This window comes from Aquarana catesbeiana, linkage group LG08 (genome assembly GCF_042186555.1).
Source record: "Aquarana catesbeiana isolate 2022-GZ linkage group LG08, ASM4218655v1, whole genome shotgun sequence".
Taxonomy (NCBI): domain Eukaryota; kingdom Metazoa; phylum Chordata; class Amphibia; order Anura; family Ranidae; genus Aquarana; species Aquarana catesbeiana.
Genome location: NC_133331.1, coordinates 87,867,529 through 87,890,094, shown reverse-complemented (window position 1 = coordinate 87,890,094; position 22,566 = coordinate 87,867,529). Strand labels below are relative to the sequence as shown.

Sequence of the window (22,566 nt, the reverse complement as noted above, 5' to 3'; positions counted from 1 at the left end):
TTAATTGGATCCTAATATTTGTACCTCCTAGTATCAATTCTGGCTCCACATCCCTGTAATATAAATACTAGGCTGAAAGGTTGGGATAGAGATTTTTCAGGTACCACACCATTTGCCATATGAATTTACGGCGACAGGTAGAAAATACAATTCTATTTATCACTTTTTTTTTTCTAAAAAGGGGGTTACTGTTCTCCCAAATGGTACCCACAGTCTTGTAAACTGTTTTGTTTCCATACATTCTCCCCTTACTATATACAATTGAATAGAACATTGTGATGTAAAGGTCACAGATGTGCATCAACAATTGTAAACTGGCGTCTGCTTGTTTCTCAGATCCAGTTGATTTCCTCAGTTGTCTAAACATATTATTAGAACCCACAATATTACATTGTTCGTCATACCTAAATTACAACAAACACAATAAAATGTCGTGGAATGTGCATGTGTAGTATCTCATGCATACACTGACGGCAGAATATAAAAATGCTATTGAGTTACTCAAAATAACCTTTTTATGTTTAAAAAAAACAAAAAATGTTGTTTTTTTTTTTTGTTTTTTTTTTTTCCAAAATGTAATTACAAAGTTATGTAGCTACAGGCTTGTGGATACCTGACGATTAAAGTGATATATAATGCATCAACCTGGTACTGGTGTGTGTGTTTTTTTTTTTTTTTTTTTTTTTTTTTTTTTTTTTTTTAGCTGCCTGTCGGCTCTCTTGTAATAACAATTGGATCAGCTAACTAGCTGCTCGATTGCTATTACAAGCAGCGGGTGGGGACGTTCCCACCACCCCTTTCCTGCTGACTTGCCTGGATTGCTTAGGCACTCCTATCCCACTGGGAGACCCAAGCTACCAGCCGGCAAATCCGCAGGCTAGTCGGAGACGCATACAAAGCCAGGCTTGGCTTTGATCAGGTCTCCGCTATGGTAATCTAGTACCGATAACATGACATCACTGCCAGTTTACTCAGATGTCAATGGCACCATGTTATGAAAATCAGAAGTATTCAAAAAACATTGATCTTGGTGTTTTTGAATGCTTTCAAGGACAGAGGAGGGATTTGGGATCTTAGACCCCCAGATCTCCCCATAAAGAGTACAGTACCTGTCATGTACCTATTGCTGTCACAAAAGATGTTTACATTCCTTGTGACAGCAATACAAGTGATCAAACAAAAAATTTAAGCAACAGCGTGGGAAGGAAAAAAAAAAATCTAAAGTGCCCCTGTCCTGCACGCAAACAGTGATTGTCCCACACTTGCATTATCACCACAAATGTCAGATCATGGGCAGTAATTCTAGCACCACCTTCTTTGTTATATAAAAAAAGTTATACTTCCCTGCTCTGTGCAATGGTTTTGCACAGATCACCCCGGCACTAATGGCCTCTTCCTTCTGCCGAGTGCCCCCATAGCAAGCAGCTTACTATGGGGGCACCCAAGCAGGCTCTTTCCCAAGCTGCTGCTCTGTGTCCATTCATACATGGAGTGTGGCTCTGTCCTGCTCTGTCCTGTGATTGACAGCCAATGAGGTGGAAGAGAGCCGCTGCTCCTGTGCACATCGCTGGATCGAGATGGGGCTCAGGTAAGTATTAGGAGGGGCTGGGGAATCTGTTGTGCACACAGGTTTTTTTTTTTTTCCCTTTTTAATAGAATGCATGAAAGTAAAAGCACTGAGCCTTTATAACCACTTTTATACCTATATAAGCTTGTTGGACATCTCTTTCCAGAATTATGGCCATTTGTATAGAGTTGGTTCCCTCTTTAGCTAAGCGTATTGCCATCATTCTAATACTTGTTAACTACTTACAGAAGCGAGAATGCAGGGCTGACCTCCTCAGTCTTCAGTCTTTCTTAAACAGCATGTAGGGAAGGGGGAGATGACCAAGATGTATTTTAGGGGTATTTAAATAAAAAACATGGGTCATGCAATTGCCTATACACATAGCCCCCCCAACTGTCCTCCATTTGGAGGGACTGCCTCTTTTGGGACCAAATCCCTCTGTCTCTTGTGCAGCCTCACTTTTACTAACAAGTGTTGTGCTGCGCTGAACTTTTTGTCCATCCTCTGTATTGGCTTTTCACAATAACAAATGCATTAATACAAAGGAAAAAACAGAGTTAAAAAATGCATGTGTGGTTTGGTCAATCATTTTCTTCATATTAGATCTTTGTGGTCACTGTAACTGGGGCAGGGATGTGTCCTTTGACTACATACTGTGTGCTAAAGGGTAGTCCTGGTTATTTCAGAAAGCTGCAAGGTATTTTAAAGGACAAGTTCATCTTTAAGAGCATGTTGCACCCATAATTCAGGCATAGCCTGCTCCAGGCCTGCCTCCAATCCTTCCCTCCCTATGACAGCAGGCGAGGGATCTTCTCCCCGCACCCGCTGTCGCATTTTAATAGCGTGGGTCTCTATACACAGGGCTGCGCCATTCATTCACAGCGATCTGTGAAAGCGAAGACCACACGTACTGTTGCCTGTTTCGGCTGACAGCTTATAGTTCTGAATGGACTGCAGGGGCACTGGTGAGCACAATCTCTGTTTATTCACAAGACCTGCAGCTTGTAAACAGTCAGCCCATATTGGAGGTATGAGCTGAAAGCTGCAATGTTTGTGTGCAGGATTCTGACTTTGTACCCCCGATCCACTAACCACAAGTTCAATGCTTTGCAGGCTCCTGAGGGAAAAAAATAACTCTTAGCTCTTCTTCTTCTTTTTTTTTTTTTTTTCCCCTGCAAAAATACGTGCATTTATTTTTTATTTGTCCTTGAGTACTGGTTCACGCCACAAGAACTGCACTCCAGATCTGTTCCGGATGCCTTTCTGCATGCGTTTGTTAACTTTTTTTTTTCCTGGTTTTTATTTCACTGTATTGGGGTCTGGTGCATTTTTGATGCATTCCAGTGCATTCTTGATGTTTTACCACGTTCCACTGCAGGATAAATGCAGCATGTTCTACTTTTTTTTTTCTTTCTTCTGGAACTAAAAAGCGTTGGAACTGACCGCGCTGGTGTGAACTATGCCATTGGAAACTATATGACCTACTTTCCATGTGTTTTTTAATGCAGGAAAAAAACACACTGGACTGCATGTGGTGTGTACTGGCCCTGAATCCGTATGGTAGTGGTTTTAATATTGGTCAGCTCGTGCATTAAAGTGTGCTTAGCACTTGGTTCAAATGCATTTCCTTCATGAAAGTCTCCTATATACAAAGCCTTATAGCCATTTTGCTTGGATCTGCCAGCGTGAGATGCAACTTTTTTTTTTTTTTTTCATGCAGATTCACATGTAAACGTTCTGTTGTGCTAAGGTATCTCATTTATAAAGAGTGAGATGCCAACACATTGCAACAGATGCAATGTGTGGTGGACACCATTGTGCAGTGAGCAAAAATCTCACTGCACCATGTTGCATTACACAGGCACCATAGAGAATAATGTGATTTACATTGTTGTGCAGTGCGAAGGGAAATGCAGGAAAACTTAGAGGTGCACCGAATGGAAATGGAATCTAAAATGCTGGATGCACTTGGCCTAAAGTGTGTGTGTGTGTGTGTGTGTGTGTGTGTGTGTACATATACACATATACTCAACACTTTCATTATATGAATTTATTGTTGGCCATTATTGGCACCTTTAGCGCAAGTCTAGTTCAAGAAAAAAGCCTCCCTTTAAATTCTATGTACATCTTCACACTGGTCCATTGTGGTAAAAATGCTTGCTGCATTTTTGTTTTTTTAAAAAAACTCCTCTCCCCCCATTGAAAACGCAGCAAGAAAGCATCAATAATGCACCTGTTTTTGAGTCGCATGACCTATGAAAACCACACCGTAAGCATAGTAAAATCTACGCCTTTTTTATTTTCTCTTATCGACAAACTACGGATAACACCATTTTCGGCTGATACGTTTCAGCCGCAGGAATTTCGGTGCATCTCTAGGAAAAATTGCACTTGTGCGAACAGGGCCTTAATGACTGGTTGCAGTATATGGCTATGTGCAGTTATTTTTTAGCAGTTTGATTATGGAATAGTTGGACCATCCTGACACAGGTGTGCTGGGCAAAGCTGCATGTGGCAAATGACACACCAGTTTGTGACTTTTTTTTCTCGTGTTGTCATTATAGGCATGAAGTGGTGAACATCAATTTGAAGAACAAACCGGACTGGTTTTTTGAGAAGAGCCCTCTGGGTCTGGTACCTTCACTTGAGACATCTGATGGGAAGATCATCTATGAATCACCAATTGTTTGTGAATACCTGGATGATGCCTTTCCTGGGGCAAAGCTGCTTCCATCTGACCCCTATGAAAAAGCTGAACAGAAGATGTTGCTGGAAGCTTTCTCTGCAGTATGTATGAGAACGTTGTGGTGTTTGGTGGGTGGTGGAAAGGTACATATGAAGGTTGAAGCCTCTTACTTTAGACCAGTTATCACCAAGTTGCAATCCTGCAGCATTTAACTGATCCTTAAGGCACAACTATTCCGTGTGATGACAACTATGGGGTGCTTTTTCTCCCTCTGACACTAGCAATTGGGTACTATGCTTTGCCCTGACCTTTATGATGGAGCATTAGAACTCCCTCTGATGCGAAGAATGGGACAATTTATTCCTCCCTCTGATGCCAACGATGGGGCATGGATTATACACATTTAACCCCAGGGCACTTTTTACTCACACTGGCCATAGTCTGCCCCCCCTAAAGTGTTAAGGACAATGAACTGGACCTTTTGTTTAACATATTCAAGGAAGCCTGTTTTGGATTGAAGTTTCTGATAATCTTCAGGATATCTTGGTTATCCCAGCAAGCTGAAAGTAAGGAAGGTGGAGGTGGTGTCCCTTACAGCAGTGGTAATCAACCCTGTCCTCAGGGCCCACTAACAGGCCAGGTTTGCAAGATAACTGAAATACATCACAGGTGAAATCATTTACTGCTCAGTGATTGCAGTATTCTAGTCTGCATCTCCCCAAGGTAATACATAAAACCTGGCCTGTTAGTGGGCCCTGAGGACTGGGTTGAGGACCACTGCCTTACAGCCTAGTCAGGTTCCAGCTTTCATTTTCAGCTTTTCACTTCTTTTGGCAACTAACTCTTTGCAAGAATGCCAACAATATATACTCTCTCTCCTGCCTTTTGTTTACATTTTCCAAGGAGTAAGACTAACCTGATGCAACAGACTGTCATGCTAATGCTTTTTCCAACATTTAAAACAAAATAAATACTGTACTAAAATCAACATGCAGTGGACAAGAATTCATATAACGCCCAACGTAAAAAATCAAGTGTTCTGTGCCATTTTAAAGTAAAATTCTATTTAGTTACTATAGGAAACGCAAAGAAAATTACTAATGTATTGCTATGGGGAACTCGGTGAGGAAGAAAAGGCGGATCGTATGCTTTGAAGAACACAATGAGGATTTACGTTTTGTTCTCTGAAAATGCTTTACTATTTTTTTTACATTTTTTTTTCATAAACCCTTCTATATACACAGGGCTCATTGTGAATTCACACATTTCATGTTTAGCGAAAACTTTGCTATATAAATGCAGTGCTAAGCTTTTATAGCTGAACAACATATCAGCTGTTGTGCTAATAAAAAACACAATAGAAAAAGAGATGCTAATCAACTGCAGTGAAACCCAAATCCTAAAGGGGGGGGAGATAGAAACAGCTCAGAAATAAAGTGCTCTGTGCCAAAATAATTTAAAAACAAAAATGTTGTCTATATAAATGATGCTTCCAGTGATGAATAAACAAATCCTGTAGACACACCTACGGAAAACACCTACCTAGAAAAACTGTAGACACAAGTGTCTGTGTAAATTTATAATCAATGAATTCACCCAGGGTCGTCTTTACCGCAGGGCACACAGGGCAGCTGCCCAGGGCCCTGTCACTAGTTGGGGCCCAAAGCAGAGCTGCCCGTTAAGCCCATGTGCTGCCCGCAAATCAGCGCTGAAAATCCCCACAGTCTGTCAGGGCCGATCCTAGGTAGGTGCAGTGCACCCGGGCGCCACAGAGGTGGGGGTGCTGAAGCGCCAGAGTGCCTCTCCTCCAGAGGCGGTGTTCTCTCCGCTGGTAACCGCCGCCTTGTTTCCTGCACAAGCCTGTCCCCCCCTCCCTCCTCCTGTCAGAGAAGGAGATCGGAGACCAGCCGCGCAGTGACCTCGCTGGGGGGTGGTCCGTGGCTGACGTGTTCTCCTCCACTCTATCTAACTCCTGCCTACTGCAATCTGTTCTCCACCCGGGCAGCGCGGCTCTACACTGTCCTCTCCTCTCCAGCTGCCGCCGGATGTTTTTATGTACCCTAATGGAGGGGGGGTGGTTTGTCCTGGGGTGGGAATCTGTACTAATGGGGGTGTGTGGTTTGCCCTGGGGGGGTCTGTACTGATGGAGGGGGGGGGGCGGCCCTGCAGTCTCACTGTCATCAGCGGTGTGCGCACAGTGCAGCAGTGCCAGTGCTGAGGGGGGTGGGGCCTTGAGCTCCACTGACGCTCTGGCCCCGCCCCTTGCTATGCGTGCACAGTGTACCTGATTGGAGGAGCGGAGGCCTCGTTAGGAAAAGTCCGACCGTGGCGCGGAGTGAATCCTGCTTTGTGCCTGGTCAAGAGAAACTAGCAGTGTTTGTGGAGAACTGATCAGAGCTGAGCTTGCCAGGACAAGGTAGGTCTTCTTTCTCCTCCCCTAGGTCCCGCTCTCCATCCCCATGCCATGTGTAAAATAGTAGAAAGTTTAAAAACGCTGACCAGACCTGCAGCCAAGGCTGATTGAGGCTGTGGCTGTATTTTTTATTACAGAGCACACAGCATAATTTACAGCACATGGCATTACTGTCTGTATTTAACTGCTTGATGGGCTTATTTTGGGCCTGGCTGGTTCACATGTATGTGTTTTGGCGGACCACATTTGCGCAGGCACAGCAGCCCATTCATATAAATGGGCTGCCATGCCTGGGTTTCCTGCAAAAAAAAAAAGGTGCATGCATCATGTAATAGGCAGCACACACCTATGCCCATCAAGCAATAAAATACAGCACTGTCTGTCCATTCTGCTTTTGCACCATGTGACTTACCTGCAGTTCCTGCATCGGCAAACTTGCTGCATTTTTAGATGTTTAGGCCACGCTTTTAAAAACACAGTGCATTTGTGTGCGCAGGAACTGCAGGTAGGTCGCATTGTGCAAAAGCAGAATGGATTTCAAGGCCACTGCAATTTTAAAATGCTGCATGCACCTTTTTTTTCTGCAGGAAACGCAGGCATGGCAGCCCATTCAAATGAATGGACTTCTGTGCCCTGCGCAAATGTGAGCTGCCAAAACATACATGTAGAGTTGCCACTTCATCCCTTTAAACCCAAACACAGGTTCTGTGGGTAATTAAACTCACTTGGTGCCTTATCTGCATTAAATTAGCCTCAGAACCTGTGTAATTCATATGTGTTCGGGTTTAAAGGGATGAGGTGGCAACCCTACATACATGTGAATGTGTAATGTGACAATGGCTGCAATGTAATGGTGGCGCTGTGAGGTGTAAAGGGGCACTATAATGTGAAAATGTCTGCAATGTAATGGGGCGCTGTGACATGAAAGGAAACTGAGGACACTGCGGGACTGCTGTGAAGGGGGTCTGCAAAGTTTTTTTTTTTTTGTTTTAGATAATTCTATGTCTGTGTCTGTTTTTTGAGATGAAGAGCAAAATTGCATGGGGGGGGTGGGGGGCAAAAAAAAAGTTTGCCCAGGGCCCAAACCATATTAAAGACGGCCCTGAATTCACCAGACTTTAAGACCTTAACAGGTTGAATCACAACTAAAGCCAAGGTTTAGGTAAAGAAATTTTGGTGTAGGTTTGTGCCATACCTGTGGGATCCCTGTGAATGCTGGAAATCACTGTTGTAAGCACCGCTGTTACAGAGATCACTGCTAGTTTCCGGGTGCCCACCTGATTGGACGAGGTGGGGCTCATGGGATTGCAGCCCCACCTCTCCACCCATGCAATCGGGAAACACCTTTACATTGATTAAGAAATGCAAAGTGTTCTCTGAATGGCACATGTGACTCCTGTGTTTTAAAAAAGCATCAGGGAACATCAGAAGCTAGCAGTGATAATTGTAGTAGTGGCGCCAACAGTGATTTCAAGCTTCCAAAGGGATTGACCAGGTATAGCACAATCACACTTGCAGTACTTCGGTCAAATGTAAAATTATCCATAACCAAACTTTAGCTGTCAAGGAAAAGATCACCTTTTTAAAGTAAAATGTCTATGCAAGGAGTCCCAGTAAGTTAAAATAAAATTGGCATCATACCTGTAGACCATTTGTACCCCCCCCCCTTACTCCCATCTTGAAGCCTGGCAAAAAACCTCTCATAGTTGGCATAGGATGAGCACTCCACAGCTGAAGCATCCTAGCAACAAGGCAGAATGAGGAAATCCTATCTTTGGGTATTTTTTTTTTTGGGGGGGGGGGGGGATTTTTTCTGGGGAATAGGGGAAGCAAATGGCCTATATGTATTGCAATAACATGAATCCAACATTTTTCAAAGCTGCACTTTTTTTCCCCAATTTCTGAGAGTTTACATGTCAAACTTCGAAGCAAAAGATTTTTCAGTTATTACAGCATACCGAAAGATACATCAAGGTATTTGAACATAATGACATATTCCAACAAATATACCTGTGGTATTGTTTTGCTCTGAGCTGTAACATAACAAACCACAAATAGAAAACAAGTAACAAAGGAATTGACCTATTCTAGGTTCCCCGTTGCTCCCTGGGTTTTGAGAAGGGAACCACAACCACGTGACCAGATGGTGAACATCAATAAGGTTATGTGACATGAGCTAAGTGGGGGCAAAGAGGTCAAACAAGGGATCCAAGTTGTAATTCGAGTCTGAGTCCCCACAATGCTTCACCTATAACAACAAAATTTTACATAATGTGTAGTTCGCTGGTTGCTCAAAAAGAAAACAAGGAGAGGGGAAAAAAGAGCAGGAAAAGAGAAGAGGATAAAATAAAGCATGTGTACTACTATCTAGGCATAACAAGGTACAGCTATCTCATAAGGCTTCAGATAAATATTTAATCCAAGGCTCCCAGACTTTATCAAAGATTGCTGCTTATCCAGCAATATTGTTGAAATGCGTTCATTGATCATGATCAACGACCATTTTAGTTTTCACTAAGTTGAAGGGGATCGTGGGCGCCTTCCAAGATCTAGCCACTGCCAACCTGGATGCTGTAAAGATGAATGCTACTAGTTTCCTTATGTGTCCTGGTACTGCCTCTACTCTGTTTCCCAGTAGTGCCTGCTGTGGTGGTTTAATCCAATTCACCTGGGTTAGTAAATCAAATTTTATAGATGCAAATCCAAAATCGTCTGACTTTTTTAGACATGTCGACCATATGTGGAACATTGTGCCTTCCATGCCACAGCCCAGAAAACATGAGGGGGAAGCGCCTGGGACACATGCTGCCACTCTTGACTGCATAGACGATTCTTGAAAAGTGAACCTTATTATCAAACTTGGCCGTATCTCTCTCTGCACTAATCTATGGATTACTTTTGGAGAAAATAGTTTTTAACACATTGGGTTTAGAGCGATTGGACCTTTTGATCATTGTAGATTTGAAGTCTGGTGGGTTCAATAGACTACTTTTCCACAGGAGATTTGTTTTGTATGCTTTTTTTTTTTTTTTTTAGCTCAGCCTTTTTGTTTTGCACTTTTGCATTTGAATTACGTTTCACTGCAGTTGATCAGCACAGCATTCAAAACGCCTAAAATAGTAATCATTATAGTTTCAAGTTTTTACTTATTAGCACAGCAGCTGATGCATTGTTCAGGTATAAAAGATTAGCACTGCATTTATATCTATGTTCTCAAAACATCAAATGTGACTTCACCTCGAAAGATTATATGCTTAGAAGATTCAAAAGTCTTGTTTTTTTTAATTACTGCGTTGTTCAGAGCATTTTCTTTTTCTCACGTAGTTCCCCATTTAATAGGTTGGCATTTTCCTTTCTCTCAAGCTTCAAAATTGTGTGTGCCCCAGAAACAATGAAACTATGGGACCCAAAATTTTCTACAGGCGATGCTTTTTAATAGCATTTACAGCTCATCCTTTTTATATTTAACCTTGGGTTGCCACCTTTTTCTCATGCGTTCACTGACAGACACAGCCTTCTCTCTTTATAACGATATGGTTATATCGCCTCCGCAGGAGTAGGACTAGGCAGAACAAAAAAAAAACAAACACTTGGCCACTCCCATGGGCCGTTCAGTCAGTATATAACCCCTTTCCTGCTCTAGATATTCCGTTTTTTTCTGCCTAGCCAGGAGTAGGACCTGGTTCCCTTCTTTTTCCTGGATTTTTTTTCAATGAGATCTACAATTAACTGCCGGGCTAGGCGACGGACTGGATACTTAGATGCAGGGGTCACCCCAGTCTGGCCAGTGAGCATGCGCAGGCATCAGCTACGCGGTAGGTCGGCTACAACATAGCCCCACTGGACAGGGGCTGGCCCTACGAGTTAAACGTCTCACGAGGTCGCATACGGTCTCGGCCTGTGTCGCAGCGTTCCTTGTGGCCGACAGCCCCCCACTTCGGTGGCAAGGAGGATCTGTCCGGGAGCGTTACCCACGCACTTCGCTGCAACGGTAAGTAAGGGGCCTCTCCTTCCCTGGAGGGGTGGGGTGCGCGGGTACTCCCTTGGGTGGTCATTTCCTCCAGGGTTCTCCTCCATTCCTTCTCCCCCCCCTTTCCTTCCTGGGGGAGGCCCAGGCTTCTGGCCTAGGGGCTTTGTGGACACACTGTCCCCCTCCTTCCACCCTTGGGTTTGCTACTGGGGGGGATCCCATGGGCCCAGGAGGTGCTTTTGGGGCACAGGAGGTGAGAGACCGGACGTCCGCATTCGGGTGACTGGGCACTACGGGCGCTGGTGGGGTGGCCCCAGAGTGGGTGGCGGAGGCCGCCATTGTTCGTTTGGGGTCCGGGCAGCTTAAAATTTAGGCCTACAGGTGGATCGGTCCGGTGCCCCCGCTCGCGGCCGATGGATGAAAATTTAGGCTGGGGCCTGCTGGGCCATGGCTTCTGCAGCCTGGTGGCCGCTTCCTGTGAGGGACCCATGGTCTGTGCCCTGTGGGGGGGCCACGGTTTGTGTGCCCTGTGGGGGGCCACGGTCTATGCCCCCTGTGAGGGGCCTCAGTCTGTGCCCCCTCTGGGGGGCTTCGGTCTGTGCCCCCTGTGAGGGACCCCCGGGTCTGTCCTCCCTGTGACGGGCCCCCGGTCTGTCCCCCCTGTGAGGGGACCCGGGTCTGTGGAGGGGCTTTGGTTTGTGCTCCCTGTGCGGGGCCTCGGTTAAGGGGTGCTGGTTTTCGCATTTATTGCATCTGTGCGGGAGCCTTTACAAGATGGAGGATGCAGAGGTGGCTGTGGCGGGGGGGCTGGTATCCCTTTGGATAAGTGGTTTTGCGCGGCAAGGGCATAACTTTTCCCTCTTATTCTGACAAATTTGTCCATGAGGACTGGGAGTGTCCAAAGTGTCTCGGGTGTTTCCAAGAACACTTGCTGTAAGGTACCGCTTTGGGGAGTCCTTCCTTTAGTAGTGGACTGTTCCACCAGTAGTGGCCCCCCCTGTGTCTAGGCTGTTCAAGGCAACCATGGTTCCATGGTTCCTTGGTTCCAATAGAGGAATCTCTGGCTTCTAAAGATCCAGCTGACATACCTGGAGGGGGAGCAGAATCACCCTGTCTTTGCTGCATTGGTGGACCTGTTGGTCCAGGTGCTGCAGTTGTCCGATATGCCGCTTGGCCGCATTTACCCTGTTTTTTTGAGCTGTGTTTCCTCAGTGGTGCTGAGACATGTATTTTGGGGGGCGACCCTAAATGGCATCATGCCGCGTCTTGATCTTTTCTGGTTACAAGATAGTTTTCCGGCTGTGTTCCTTCAGTTTTTTTGCTTCCAAGGGCGTTTGTCGTCAGACTGCTGGCTGTTCTCCGTGGGGGGCTGTGCAAGCCCTGTTGCTGTGGAGTGTGATAGTCCCAGTTCCTGTGCTGAGAACTGTTTCAGGGGTTTTATTCAAACCTGTTCAGTCTACAGGATGGAGGGCATGGTACATCTAGTTCTGGACCTCAAGGCCCTCGCCTGCCTTGTGGGGGTATAGTAGTTCAGGATGGAGTCCGTCCGCACAGCGGTGGCACTCCATCATGGGGATTTTCTGACTTCTATCGACATCACAAATGCTACTTGCGCATTCTGTTATGTGCCCGACTCCAGCACTTCCTCCGTTTTTGCTGTGGGTGCGGAGCATTATGAGCGTGTGGTGTTGCCCCTTTGGGTCTGGCCACTGCTCCTCAGGTGTTCACGAGGTGTTGGCCCCGGATCTGGCGTGGTTACGTCGGTGGGGGTTTGCGATCCTGGGCTGCCAGGACAATATTCTTCTCCGACTCCTCGACTACTCTGAGGAGGAACCTAGTTCTTATACAAACCTTGACCGATTTCAGTTGGAGTCTATACTATCGGAAGTCTGCTTGGCCCTGACAGATTGTTGGATTATCTGTGCCTGACCCGGGCTTCAGCTCTGGCCAGCGTGTTTCTTCTCCCGGACAATATTCCGGAAGTTGCATGCTGCGTTTTTTCATTTACTGTCCGGCAGGTGGGCTCCTCTGTGGATCTGCATGTGGCGGTTGGGTCCGACGTTATCTATTTTTTTGAGGCGATTCCATTTGCACAGTTCCATAAAAGCTCCCTTCGGGGAGATCCTGGCATAATAGGACAAATACCCAAGGTCTCTGGACAATCGGATTCGGCTGAGTCAGGAAGTCAGAGTTTCCCTAGTCTGGTGGCTTCGGTGGGGTAAATCCTCTCCCCTTGTATTGAACAGGGTGACCACCAAGGCCAGTCTGTCCGGGTGGGGAGAGGTCCTAGGACTGAGCTCTGCTCAGGGTCGTTGGACGTTGGTGAAATCTGGACTACCAAGTAATATCTTGGAGCTTCATGCGAGCAGACTAGTTCTGGATCATGGACGGATCGACTTCGGGGGCTCCCGGTACGGATCCAGTCGGGCAAGGCAATGGCGGTGGCTTATGTCCTTCACCAAGGCGGGCCAAAATAGGCTGTTGGTGGCCCTGGCTGTTGCCAGTATCCTCTGGTGGGCAGAGCGTCTCATTCCAGCCCTTTCTGCCATATGCTTTCCAAGAGTAAAATACTGAAAAACGGATACCTCAGTTGGTTAGGGTTGGACCACGGGGTGGGCCCTTCACTGGGCTGTGTTTCATCGTATTTGTCTCCACTGGGGCACGCCTGTGGTAGATCTGTTTTGCATCCTGGCTCAACAGCTCAGTACCAAGGTTTCTGGCAAGGTCACAAGATCTTCTGGCGGCTCTAGTGACCCACATTTACTCTATGCAAGTGATGGCGAACCTTGGCACTCCAGATGTTTTGGAACTACATTTCCCATGATGCTCAACTACACTGCAGAGTGCATGAGCATCATGGGAAATGTAGTTCCAAAACATCTGGGGTGCCAAGGTTAACCATTACTGCTCTATGCCTTCCTCCTCTCCAGCCTCTGCTGTGGCTTTTTGGCATGATCACGGCTGCGGGGATTCAGGTCATTGTATTGGCTCCGGATGGGTCCTGGTGCTCTGGGTACGCTGACCGGGTGCGCCAGGTCGCCAACGTTTCCTTGGCGACTGCCTCTCAGGAAGGACCTACTGTCCCAAGGACCGTTCTTCCATCCTGTTTTTAGAGTCGCTGGTTTTTAACGCCCTGGCTGTGATGAGCCAGGTGCTGCAGTTTCCAACACTGCTGATAGGGGGATAGAAGGAATGGACCTTGAGTACCATCAAGGCCCAGGTTTCAGCCTGGGTGGTCTTCTTCAGCGTCTCTTGGTGTTGCACCCTCTGGTACGTACTTCTTCTTCTTCTTTTTTTTTTCTTTTTCCCAGGGGTTAGACGTTTGTTTCCACCAGTGCGGTTCTTCTACCGCTCACAGGGTGTCAAAAAGGCTCTTGTATTAGCCTTGGGATTTTTTGTTTTCCCACCCCTCATGTTGGCACTGCTTTGGGACGTCCCTATCGTAATGAAGATAGAAGGCTGTGTCTGTCAATGAACGAATGAGAAAATAGGATTTTTTTACTTACCGTAAAATCCATTTCTCTGAGTTCATTGACAGACACAGCACCCACCCCTCTATGGAGTTCTTTTGATACTTCTATTACTGGTTGCTACTAAACTGAATACCTAGAACAGGGAGGAGGTTATATACTGACTGTGGACGGCCCATGGGATTAGCCAAGTGTTTTGTTTTTTGTTCTGCCTAGTCCTACTCCCGCGGAGGCGATATAACCCTAGAGTTATGAAGATAGAAGGCTGTGTCTGTCAATGAACTCAGAGAAATGGATTTTACGGTAAGTAAAAAAATCCTATTTTTTCTTCAAGCCAAACCGGAACACTTTTGTGGCGCACTGCAATTTTTTTTGTAGTACACGCTATAGGATTGTAAAATACCTTGGGTTACCCAAAGAGTAGTAATGAGGTGTGCTACAGTGAACAGTGGCTGTGGCCAAATTGCATTAACAGTGGAGGGGGAGACTTAAAGGGGCATGATTAAACAAAAGCATTAGTGTACCCATAAAATATGATTCGATTAATAAAAAATGTCAGTTAAAATATGAAAATAGCCTACCTTTTAAAAGTGGACATGGTCAGTCAGTAGGGCAGTGGATGGGTGTCACCTGGTGAGAACTGTATGTATATATGGAGCATGGGGGGGGGGGGACTGTATATATTGGAAGGGGGGAGGCAGAACTGTATGTATAGTGTATGGTGGGGGGGGGAGGTGAGAGTACTTTGAAATCCTGACATGGCAAAAACTTGCCTTACAAGCTGAGCTCCAGTCCCAGATCCCTGCACACTTTCCAACGGAGCATCAGGGAATGGGGAGGCTTTGCCCACCTCCTTGTCCCTTCTGTAGCCAGCCAGAGGACTCGAGAGCACCTGGCAACATGGAGGCTCCGCCTCTGCCTCTGTGTTCCGTCCCACACTCAGGCAGCAGGAGCAGAAATCAAGCGACGCTGCGGACCCGAACTCGAGGAGACACGGCCGCACTGATGGCACAGCTTCGGCACAGGGAGCCACTGGCGGGTCTGAAATGAATAATGTGCCCAGGTCTCAGGTGGGCAGAGACCGGGCACATGTTTCAAAAACCCGTACTGTCCGGGTGAATCCCAGACAGGTGGCAACCCTACCTTGAATAGCAGCCCTAGATTGAGTGCCTTTACTCTTGCATGTGCAACGATACCTAATGTATAGCACAATCATTCTTATACACCAATGCACCCAGCGTGTGTGTGTGTGTGTGTGTGTGTGTGTGTGTGTGTGTGTGTGTGTGTGTGTGTGTGTGTATATATATATATATATATTTTGTGTGTAGGTTGAGGGCTTTTTTTTTTTTTTTTTTTTTTTTTTTTTTTTTTTGGGTGTTTCTTCTTTTTATTATATTGACTTAATTTTAACACTTTTTTTTTTTTTTTTTTTTTTTTAACTTTTATTGTCATCACAGTGTGATAAAATTTAGTTTAGGTGACAGACCCTTGATGTCTAGTTAAGGAGAACCTATTAGGCCCCTAGTGACACCCCTGAATGCCAAAAAGTAGCTGGGAGTGACAGTGCAGAAAGTGATGAGAGCAGATGTACCTGCTGACACTCGCAATGGATGTCCCGACTCCTGGGCACCCAGAAGGTAAGGGTGATAATAACTGTAAGCGCTTATACAGAAGATGCATACAATCCTGGGGGTATATAAAATTTAGCCAGGCATACAGTCCATGGCCATAGTAGTGGCAGTCCAGGGGTTAATAAAGTCTCTAATCGTTCAGGATGTAAAGGGCTGGCTAGTGGGATGGTTGATCCTAAGGGCGGCTGCTGTCCTCAGAGAGCTGGCTCTGTAGTATTGCAAGAGGGGGTGGAGAAAAGGAAGCGCCACCTGAGTGCAGTATTAATGTAAGATTTTAATGACATAAAAAGTAAACACTTACAGGAAAAACAAATTAAAAGGCTCATCTGTGAGTAGGCAGTGTTATCTTCTTCGATTTCCAGTCCGGAACAGGTACCAGCGTTGTAGGGCTGCAGATGGAGACTTGCAGCTTGTATCTCTTCCTGTGGCCGTCAGGGAGAAGCTGGGACCGGCGTGGAACGCACAGGGGAGGTGCGTGACGTCACAGGTCATTCAGAAAACTTCCGGATACACTCCAGGGGGAGGGGCAACATCGAGGGAGGGTTCTGAAGGCTACGCGCTCGGAGCTGCTGCTCCTTCAATAGGCCTCTGTGGCCTATTGAGGATTTTTTTTCTTGGATATTTATTCTAGCAAAAGTAAAAAAATTGCGTTTTTTTTTTTTTCAAAATTGTCGCCTTTTTTTTTTTTTTTTTTTTTTAATAGCACAAAAAATAAAAACCGCAGAGGTGATCAAATACCACCAAAAGAAAGCTCTTTGTGGGGAAAAAAGGACGTCAATTTTGTATGGGTACAGTGTCACGTGACCACGCAATTGTCAAAGCGACGCAGTGCCGTATCGCAAAAAAAGGCTTGGTCAGGAAGGGGGTAAATTCTTCCGGGGCTGAAGTGGTTAAATAATATAAGTCATTTAATGTTTAACAGTAGAAAAGGTGGACAAATCAATCCCCATATACAATCTAGATGGTATTGTCCATAGCAACGCATGCCTAGTGCCCAGCCAGCCAGTCAAATGAACTTGTACAACTGGGGGGCAACTGAGCAAATGTTTGCTCAATAATATAAATGGTGACAAAGTCCACTAATCCTAAAGTTGATTTAAATCGGTATAAACCCAAAAGCAAACTTTTTTTTTTTTTTTTTTTTTTTATTGCAGCTTACAAATTCTTAAAGTGGAAGTAAATCCTTTAGCTCATAAGGCACAGTTTATAAGATATTCATACTGCATGCAGCCACTATTCGTGGGAGTGATTTCATCGTGGCACAGCCAATCAGACAGCCTGAGGACACAAGCCACTGAGCCCCCCCCCCGACTGTTATTACTGCTGTCCAAAGGTGCCCCCTGTGCTCCTTCATCCAGAGTAGGGGCGCTGTAATACAGGAGGTGTTACTGGCTAGATCACCAGGTGAAAACAGAGAGAAAACTGCCTAAAAAAAAAAAAAAAAAAATTGCAGCCACCACTTCTAAGGACTGGTAAGCTGCAATATGCCATTCTTGGTTTTGGCTTTAATACTGTATGTGTAAAGATCATTGATGTTACTATAGCTGGATAGGTATAGGGAGGTAAACGGAATAAAGCCATGGATGTAGACAGTGGTGTAGCTGCATAGGATCCTAGAGCAAGACTTGGCCCCAGGTTCACTACTGTCCAAAATTAATTATGCTGCTGTCATGTGATGCCAAGAAGAATCGTACAGGGAAAAAAACGTTCAACACAAAAAAAATACAATTTTAAATCTCTAAGCTTTATTGAACATAACACTATAAACAAATGCTATTTTTAATTTTTTTGTTCAGGTCACACCTATATTTTACAAGATTTTGATGGCACCGAAAAACGACGACGTGGAAACTGAAATAAAATCGCAGTTCTTTGAGAAGTTCAAAAAGCTGGAAGAGGTAAGATTTCTCAGATTATTTGGGGGGGGATTGCTCTACCTCTTTACTCTGTACATTATAACAAGTGCATAGGTGTGCACAGGGGGTTTGCTGTGCCGCTTCCCCTTCTCTCCTCTCCCCTTCACTACTGCGTGGGATGTTTCAGGATGGAGATCGGGAGAAAGGGCAAGTCAGTGTCATTTACCGGACCCTTCCTTTTCTAAATGAACACACTCGCCCACTGTGTTCATTCACAAACTGAAGCATTTAGTTTAATATGTTTAAGTGTGCTTGAGCTTTGGGGTGCACGCACTATTCCAATAGGCCGCACACACCTATGACCAAGTGTATGTTATATTCTACGTATTGCTAACTATCACACATTAACAGATGTTTCTTTTTCATACATCATGGGACACAGAGTTAGGCTAATATTACATACTGGGTTATAAGCCTTCTCAAGGTGAATGGACACTGGTAGCCAGTCTTAGACAGGAAGTGATCCCCTATATAACCCCTCCCATACAGGAAGTACATCACTTTTTTTTTTAAACCAGTGTCCAAGGTGGATGGGCACGTTTTTGTTTGAGCTCTCTGAGCTCCAGGTCTCTTGTCCTACAAACGGTACCCGAGCCTCGCAAAGAAGGTTTTGCCTGTAATGTGATCTACAGGCGCTGGACCCTGCGAAGTGGAATCCTGGACACCACAGAGCTAAGGCATTCCTGCAGGGTGCTGTACAGTTCCAAGGGAGTGGACCCTAAACATGAAAAGGGTACCCAGTCCTTGAAGGTACTTAAGTAATAATACTACACCCAGGTACTCCCTTTTTTGTGGCTTGTAATGTCTTAAAAAATTAGGCGCGGGACTAACGCTACAGGGACGGGCACACCTATGTCCTCAGTAGCTCCTGACGAACCTAGTCGTATCCCTAGTGTTGTATCCCCCTGAAAGACCAGAGGCTTCCGGGCAACCTGAGACGCTGCACCTATCTGGTATTGTGCCTACAGTCAATGCTGTTTTTCACCCTTTTATTACCAAGGATGAACTGTCCTCAGCCCTAGCAGGGTTAGAGCACAGGATTGCTGGCATGATTGCCTCCATCCCGCAGGATGCCAAGAAAGAAGCATGACAGATTCCCCTCCCCTTGAGCCTCCTACGTTGGAGCAGGAATGGATTGAGGATGGGGAAGAGCTCACGATTCTGTGGAGGGCCTGGCAGATGAGTCTGCTTCTGAGCAATCTGGACAAGAAGATATCCAATTGGTGTCTGCCTCTCAGTCGCAAAGACTTTTGATCCAGACTCTTAACTAAATGGTTTGTTCTGCCTTTAAGTTGCCTTTTGCAGAGGTTACTGAGCCCCCCGGGTCCTCTTTGGGGTCCCTGAGGTCTTTTCAGGCCGTACAGGCCTTCCCCTTACACCCACTGTTGGAACAGGTGGTGTATACTGATTGGAAACATCCTGACAGGATTTCTGTTCCTTCTAAAGAGGTTTTCCCTTTTTTATACCCCATGGATGAAAAGTTTAAGTGGAGCATGCCAGCCGTAGATGCAGCAGTTTCTTCCTTACACAAGAACTTAACTTGCCCGGTGGATAATGCACAGGGCTTGAAAGACCCTGTTGACAAGAAACTGGAGTCATTATTAAAGGCTTCCTTTTTTCTTTGGCCATTTCAGCTATTCAGCCAGCAATTGGTATCTGCCAGTCCTTAAAGGATCAGATCAGACGGCCTGATAGGCCTAACCAGGAGGATAATTTTGCTGAAAATAAGACAGATATTCCTCAGGCGCTATGTTTTGCTGTTGATACCTTAAAGCAGTGATCATCAACCCTATCCTCAGGGGCCACTAACAGGCCAGGTTTTATGTATTATCTTGGGGGGATGCAGACTAGAATTCTGCAATCACTGAGCAGCAAATGATATCACCTGTGATGTATTTCAGTTATCATGCAAACCTGGCCTGTTAGTGGACCCTGAGGACAGGGTTGATGACCACTGCCTTAAAGGATTCAATACAGCAGCTTTCTCATTTGGCTCTCTTGTCTGTACATATGCGCAGACTTTTGTGGCTTAAGAACTGGTCAGCCGAGCTTCCCTGTAAGAAGTTATTGACAGGATTCCCCTTTCATGGGGAACATTTGGTGACGATTTGGCCAAATGGATCCAAAAGATTTACGGAGGGAAGAGTTCTCTACTTCCTGTGAAGAGAAGCACCAGGCATACCCTGTCTAAAACTTTAGGGACTGCTTCCTCAGGTGTCTCAGCGCCAAGGCAGTTCTGCCGCCAACAGGGCGCTAGAGCCAGGGGGCAAGCCGCAGGAAGAAAAATCCCTGGGTCCAAAACCCTTCTACACCCGGCACCAAGCCCTCTTTTTGAGGGGATGCCCCACTCGGGTGGGGGGAAGGCTGCTGCACTACTTTGCGGACATTTGGAGAATGGTGGTTCAGGACGAGTGGGTCACCTCGACTATATCCCATGGTTACAAGCTGGGATTACGGGTGGTCCCCTCAGAGGTTTCTAAGATCCAGCGTTCCCTCGGATCCTCCAAAATTAACTTACTGTTTTCAGGCACTACATCATTTAGTGCATCAAGGAGTGACTGTACAGGTTCCTGTTGCCAAAAGAGGCATGGGATTTTATTCAAACTTGTTTACGGTTCAAAAACCAAACTGGGACACAAGACCCATTTTGGATCTAAGATCCCTGAACCAGTATATACTAATCCAGTCCTTTTGGATGGAGTCTGTCCACTCAGTAGTAGCCTCGCTCCAGATGGGAGACTTTCTAGCCTCCATCGATTTAAAAAGGACACGTATTTACACGTAACTATCTTTCAGCCTCATCAGAGGTTCCTGCGATTTACAGTAGAGGAACGTCATTTTCAGTTTGTGGCTCTACCCTTCGGGCTTGCCACAGCTCCCCGGGTGTTCACAAAAGTCCTAGCATCAGTACTGGGTCTTTTAAGGGCCCAGGGGATCTTGGTGCTCAGGTATCTGGACGACCTCCTGCTCAGAGATCACTCACTACAGGCTCTAGAACAGAGCATAACCTGCACAGTGCGGTGTTTGAAAAGCTTGGGGTGAGTCATAAATACCGAAAAGTCAGCCTTGAGACCAGCTCAAAGTATTTGGGTCTGATCCTAGATACGGTCAAAGCAAGGGTATTTTTGCCACCCATAAAGATCTGTACCCTGAAGGATCAGGTGCGTAAGATAAGGGGCACCAGACAACCCTCCATTCGGCTCTGTATGAGTCTTCTAGAAAGGATGGTATCTCCTTCGAGGCAGTGCCCTATGCCCAATTCCATTCCAGGCCCTTTACAACAACGCATCTTGTTGGTTTGAAACAGAAGAAAACAAGCCCTGGATTATCCAATGTTATCTCCTCGGGCGCACTAAAGCCTAAGCTGGTGGTTGCAGGATCAGAACCTGCGAAAGGGAAGATCCTTCCTCCCAGTAACTTGGAGAGTACTGACCACAGATGCCAGTCTGTCTGGGGAGCAACCCTAGAGGGGTTCACAGCTCAGGGGAGATGGTCAGGGACAGAACATTCCCATCAACATCCTGGAGTTACAGGCAGTACCTCTGGCCCTATGGTCCTGGACGGTGGAGCTTCAGGACTGCCCTATCAGGGTTCAGTTTGACAATGTCACTGCAGTGGCCTATATAAACCAGTTCAGCTCTGAAGGAGGTGACCCACATACTAGCCAGGGCAGAGGGACATGTGCCGATTCTATCGGCAGTCCATATTCTGGGAGTAGACAACTGAAAGCCAGATTATCTCAGCCGCCAGCAGATCTAGAATGGTCCCTACACCCAGGGATATTCAGGCATCCCGGCAGTTTGTGTCCCAAACAAGGGATCCTCTGGCAATCGGAGCAGATGCTCTGGTAGTTCCATGGAGCCAGTACTCCCCTGGTTTATGCTTTCCCCCGATCCTGCTCCTTCCACATTTGTTGCGCAGGATTCCAGTCATTCTGGTGGCACCAGCCTGGCCCAGAAGGCCCTGGTTCCTGGAGATTGTGAGACTGGCAATAGACGGGCCACACGCTGCCCCCAATCTACTGTCTCAAGGTCCTATATTCGAACATTCCTCAGATCTTAAAGAAAACATTCTTCTGGTATCCAGTCAAACACAAAGCGACATGAAAAGTACATTTCTAGTATGCTTGGTTTGACCCTTTTGGAGTCTAGGTATAGACAGGGCTTTTTTTCTCAAACAATAGGTGCTGGAACTCAACCATGACCCCCCCCCAAAACCCCTCCACCCACGCACACCCTCCAAATCACATCAAATAGTGGGTGTGGTCAGTCAAATTTTACAAACAGTAGGAGGGTCTTAAAGGGGCATTAAATACCAAGATTGCATTACATACAGAGTGCAGAGTTCAGGGGGGTTACACACAGATTGCAGAGCTGTCACTTGTAAACACAGAAACCAGACTTCTGTGTTTACAAGTGATTGTGGTGAGCAGGCCCCCTCCAAGGGTCTGAGCCAGAGGTGGTGGAACTGAGTTCCACCAAGTTCCCCCTGAAAAAAAGCCCTGGGTATAGACCTACATTTAACGTAAGCCAATGTTGCAGCCTCATACCATAGATTAGGGGGCAGGTGATCTGGTACAATCTGAGCTAACCCAAGAATCCCAAATCTTGGAAAATTTTTTTTAGAGCATCCTCTGGCTTCATATGTCAACTTATACAATGAGATGGCATGGTTACCAATAGCGAGCCAAAAGGCTATAGTGGGTGGGGATTGAGATTTCCAATGCCTGGTTAATTTTTTTGGGGCATAAAACAGAACTATACGTAATAAAGGTTTGTAGAATTTTTAGACAGTCCATCAATATATCCTAATAGGCATCGCAGGGGATTACAAATATTAGGTATCTGAGTTATGGAGCTAATAAAGACCGTGACCTCCGACCAGAACTTTCTAATCGGCGGACATTCCCACAT

General features: G+C 45.9%; 1 protein-coding gene across 3 annotated transcripts in view; it reads left to right on the top strand.

Annotated features, from left to right (window-relative positions):
* The window catches only part of LOC141105901 (glutathione S-transferase omega-1-like), a 65,560-nt gene that overhangs the window by 27,007 nt on the left and 15,987 nt on the right, over window positions 1-22,566 (top strand). For all 3 annotated transcript variants that reach the window (XM_073596090.1, XM_073596088.1, XM_073596089.1), the window contains 2 exons: window positions 4,132-4,354; window positions 17,534-17,635. In XM_073596090.1, coding sequence (XP_073452191.1) covers window positions 4,132-4,354; window positions 17,534-17,635 — 325 coding nt within the window. The remainder of the gene's footprint in view (window positions 1-4,131; window positions 4,355-17,533; window positions 17,636-22,566) is intronic.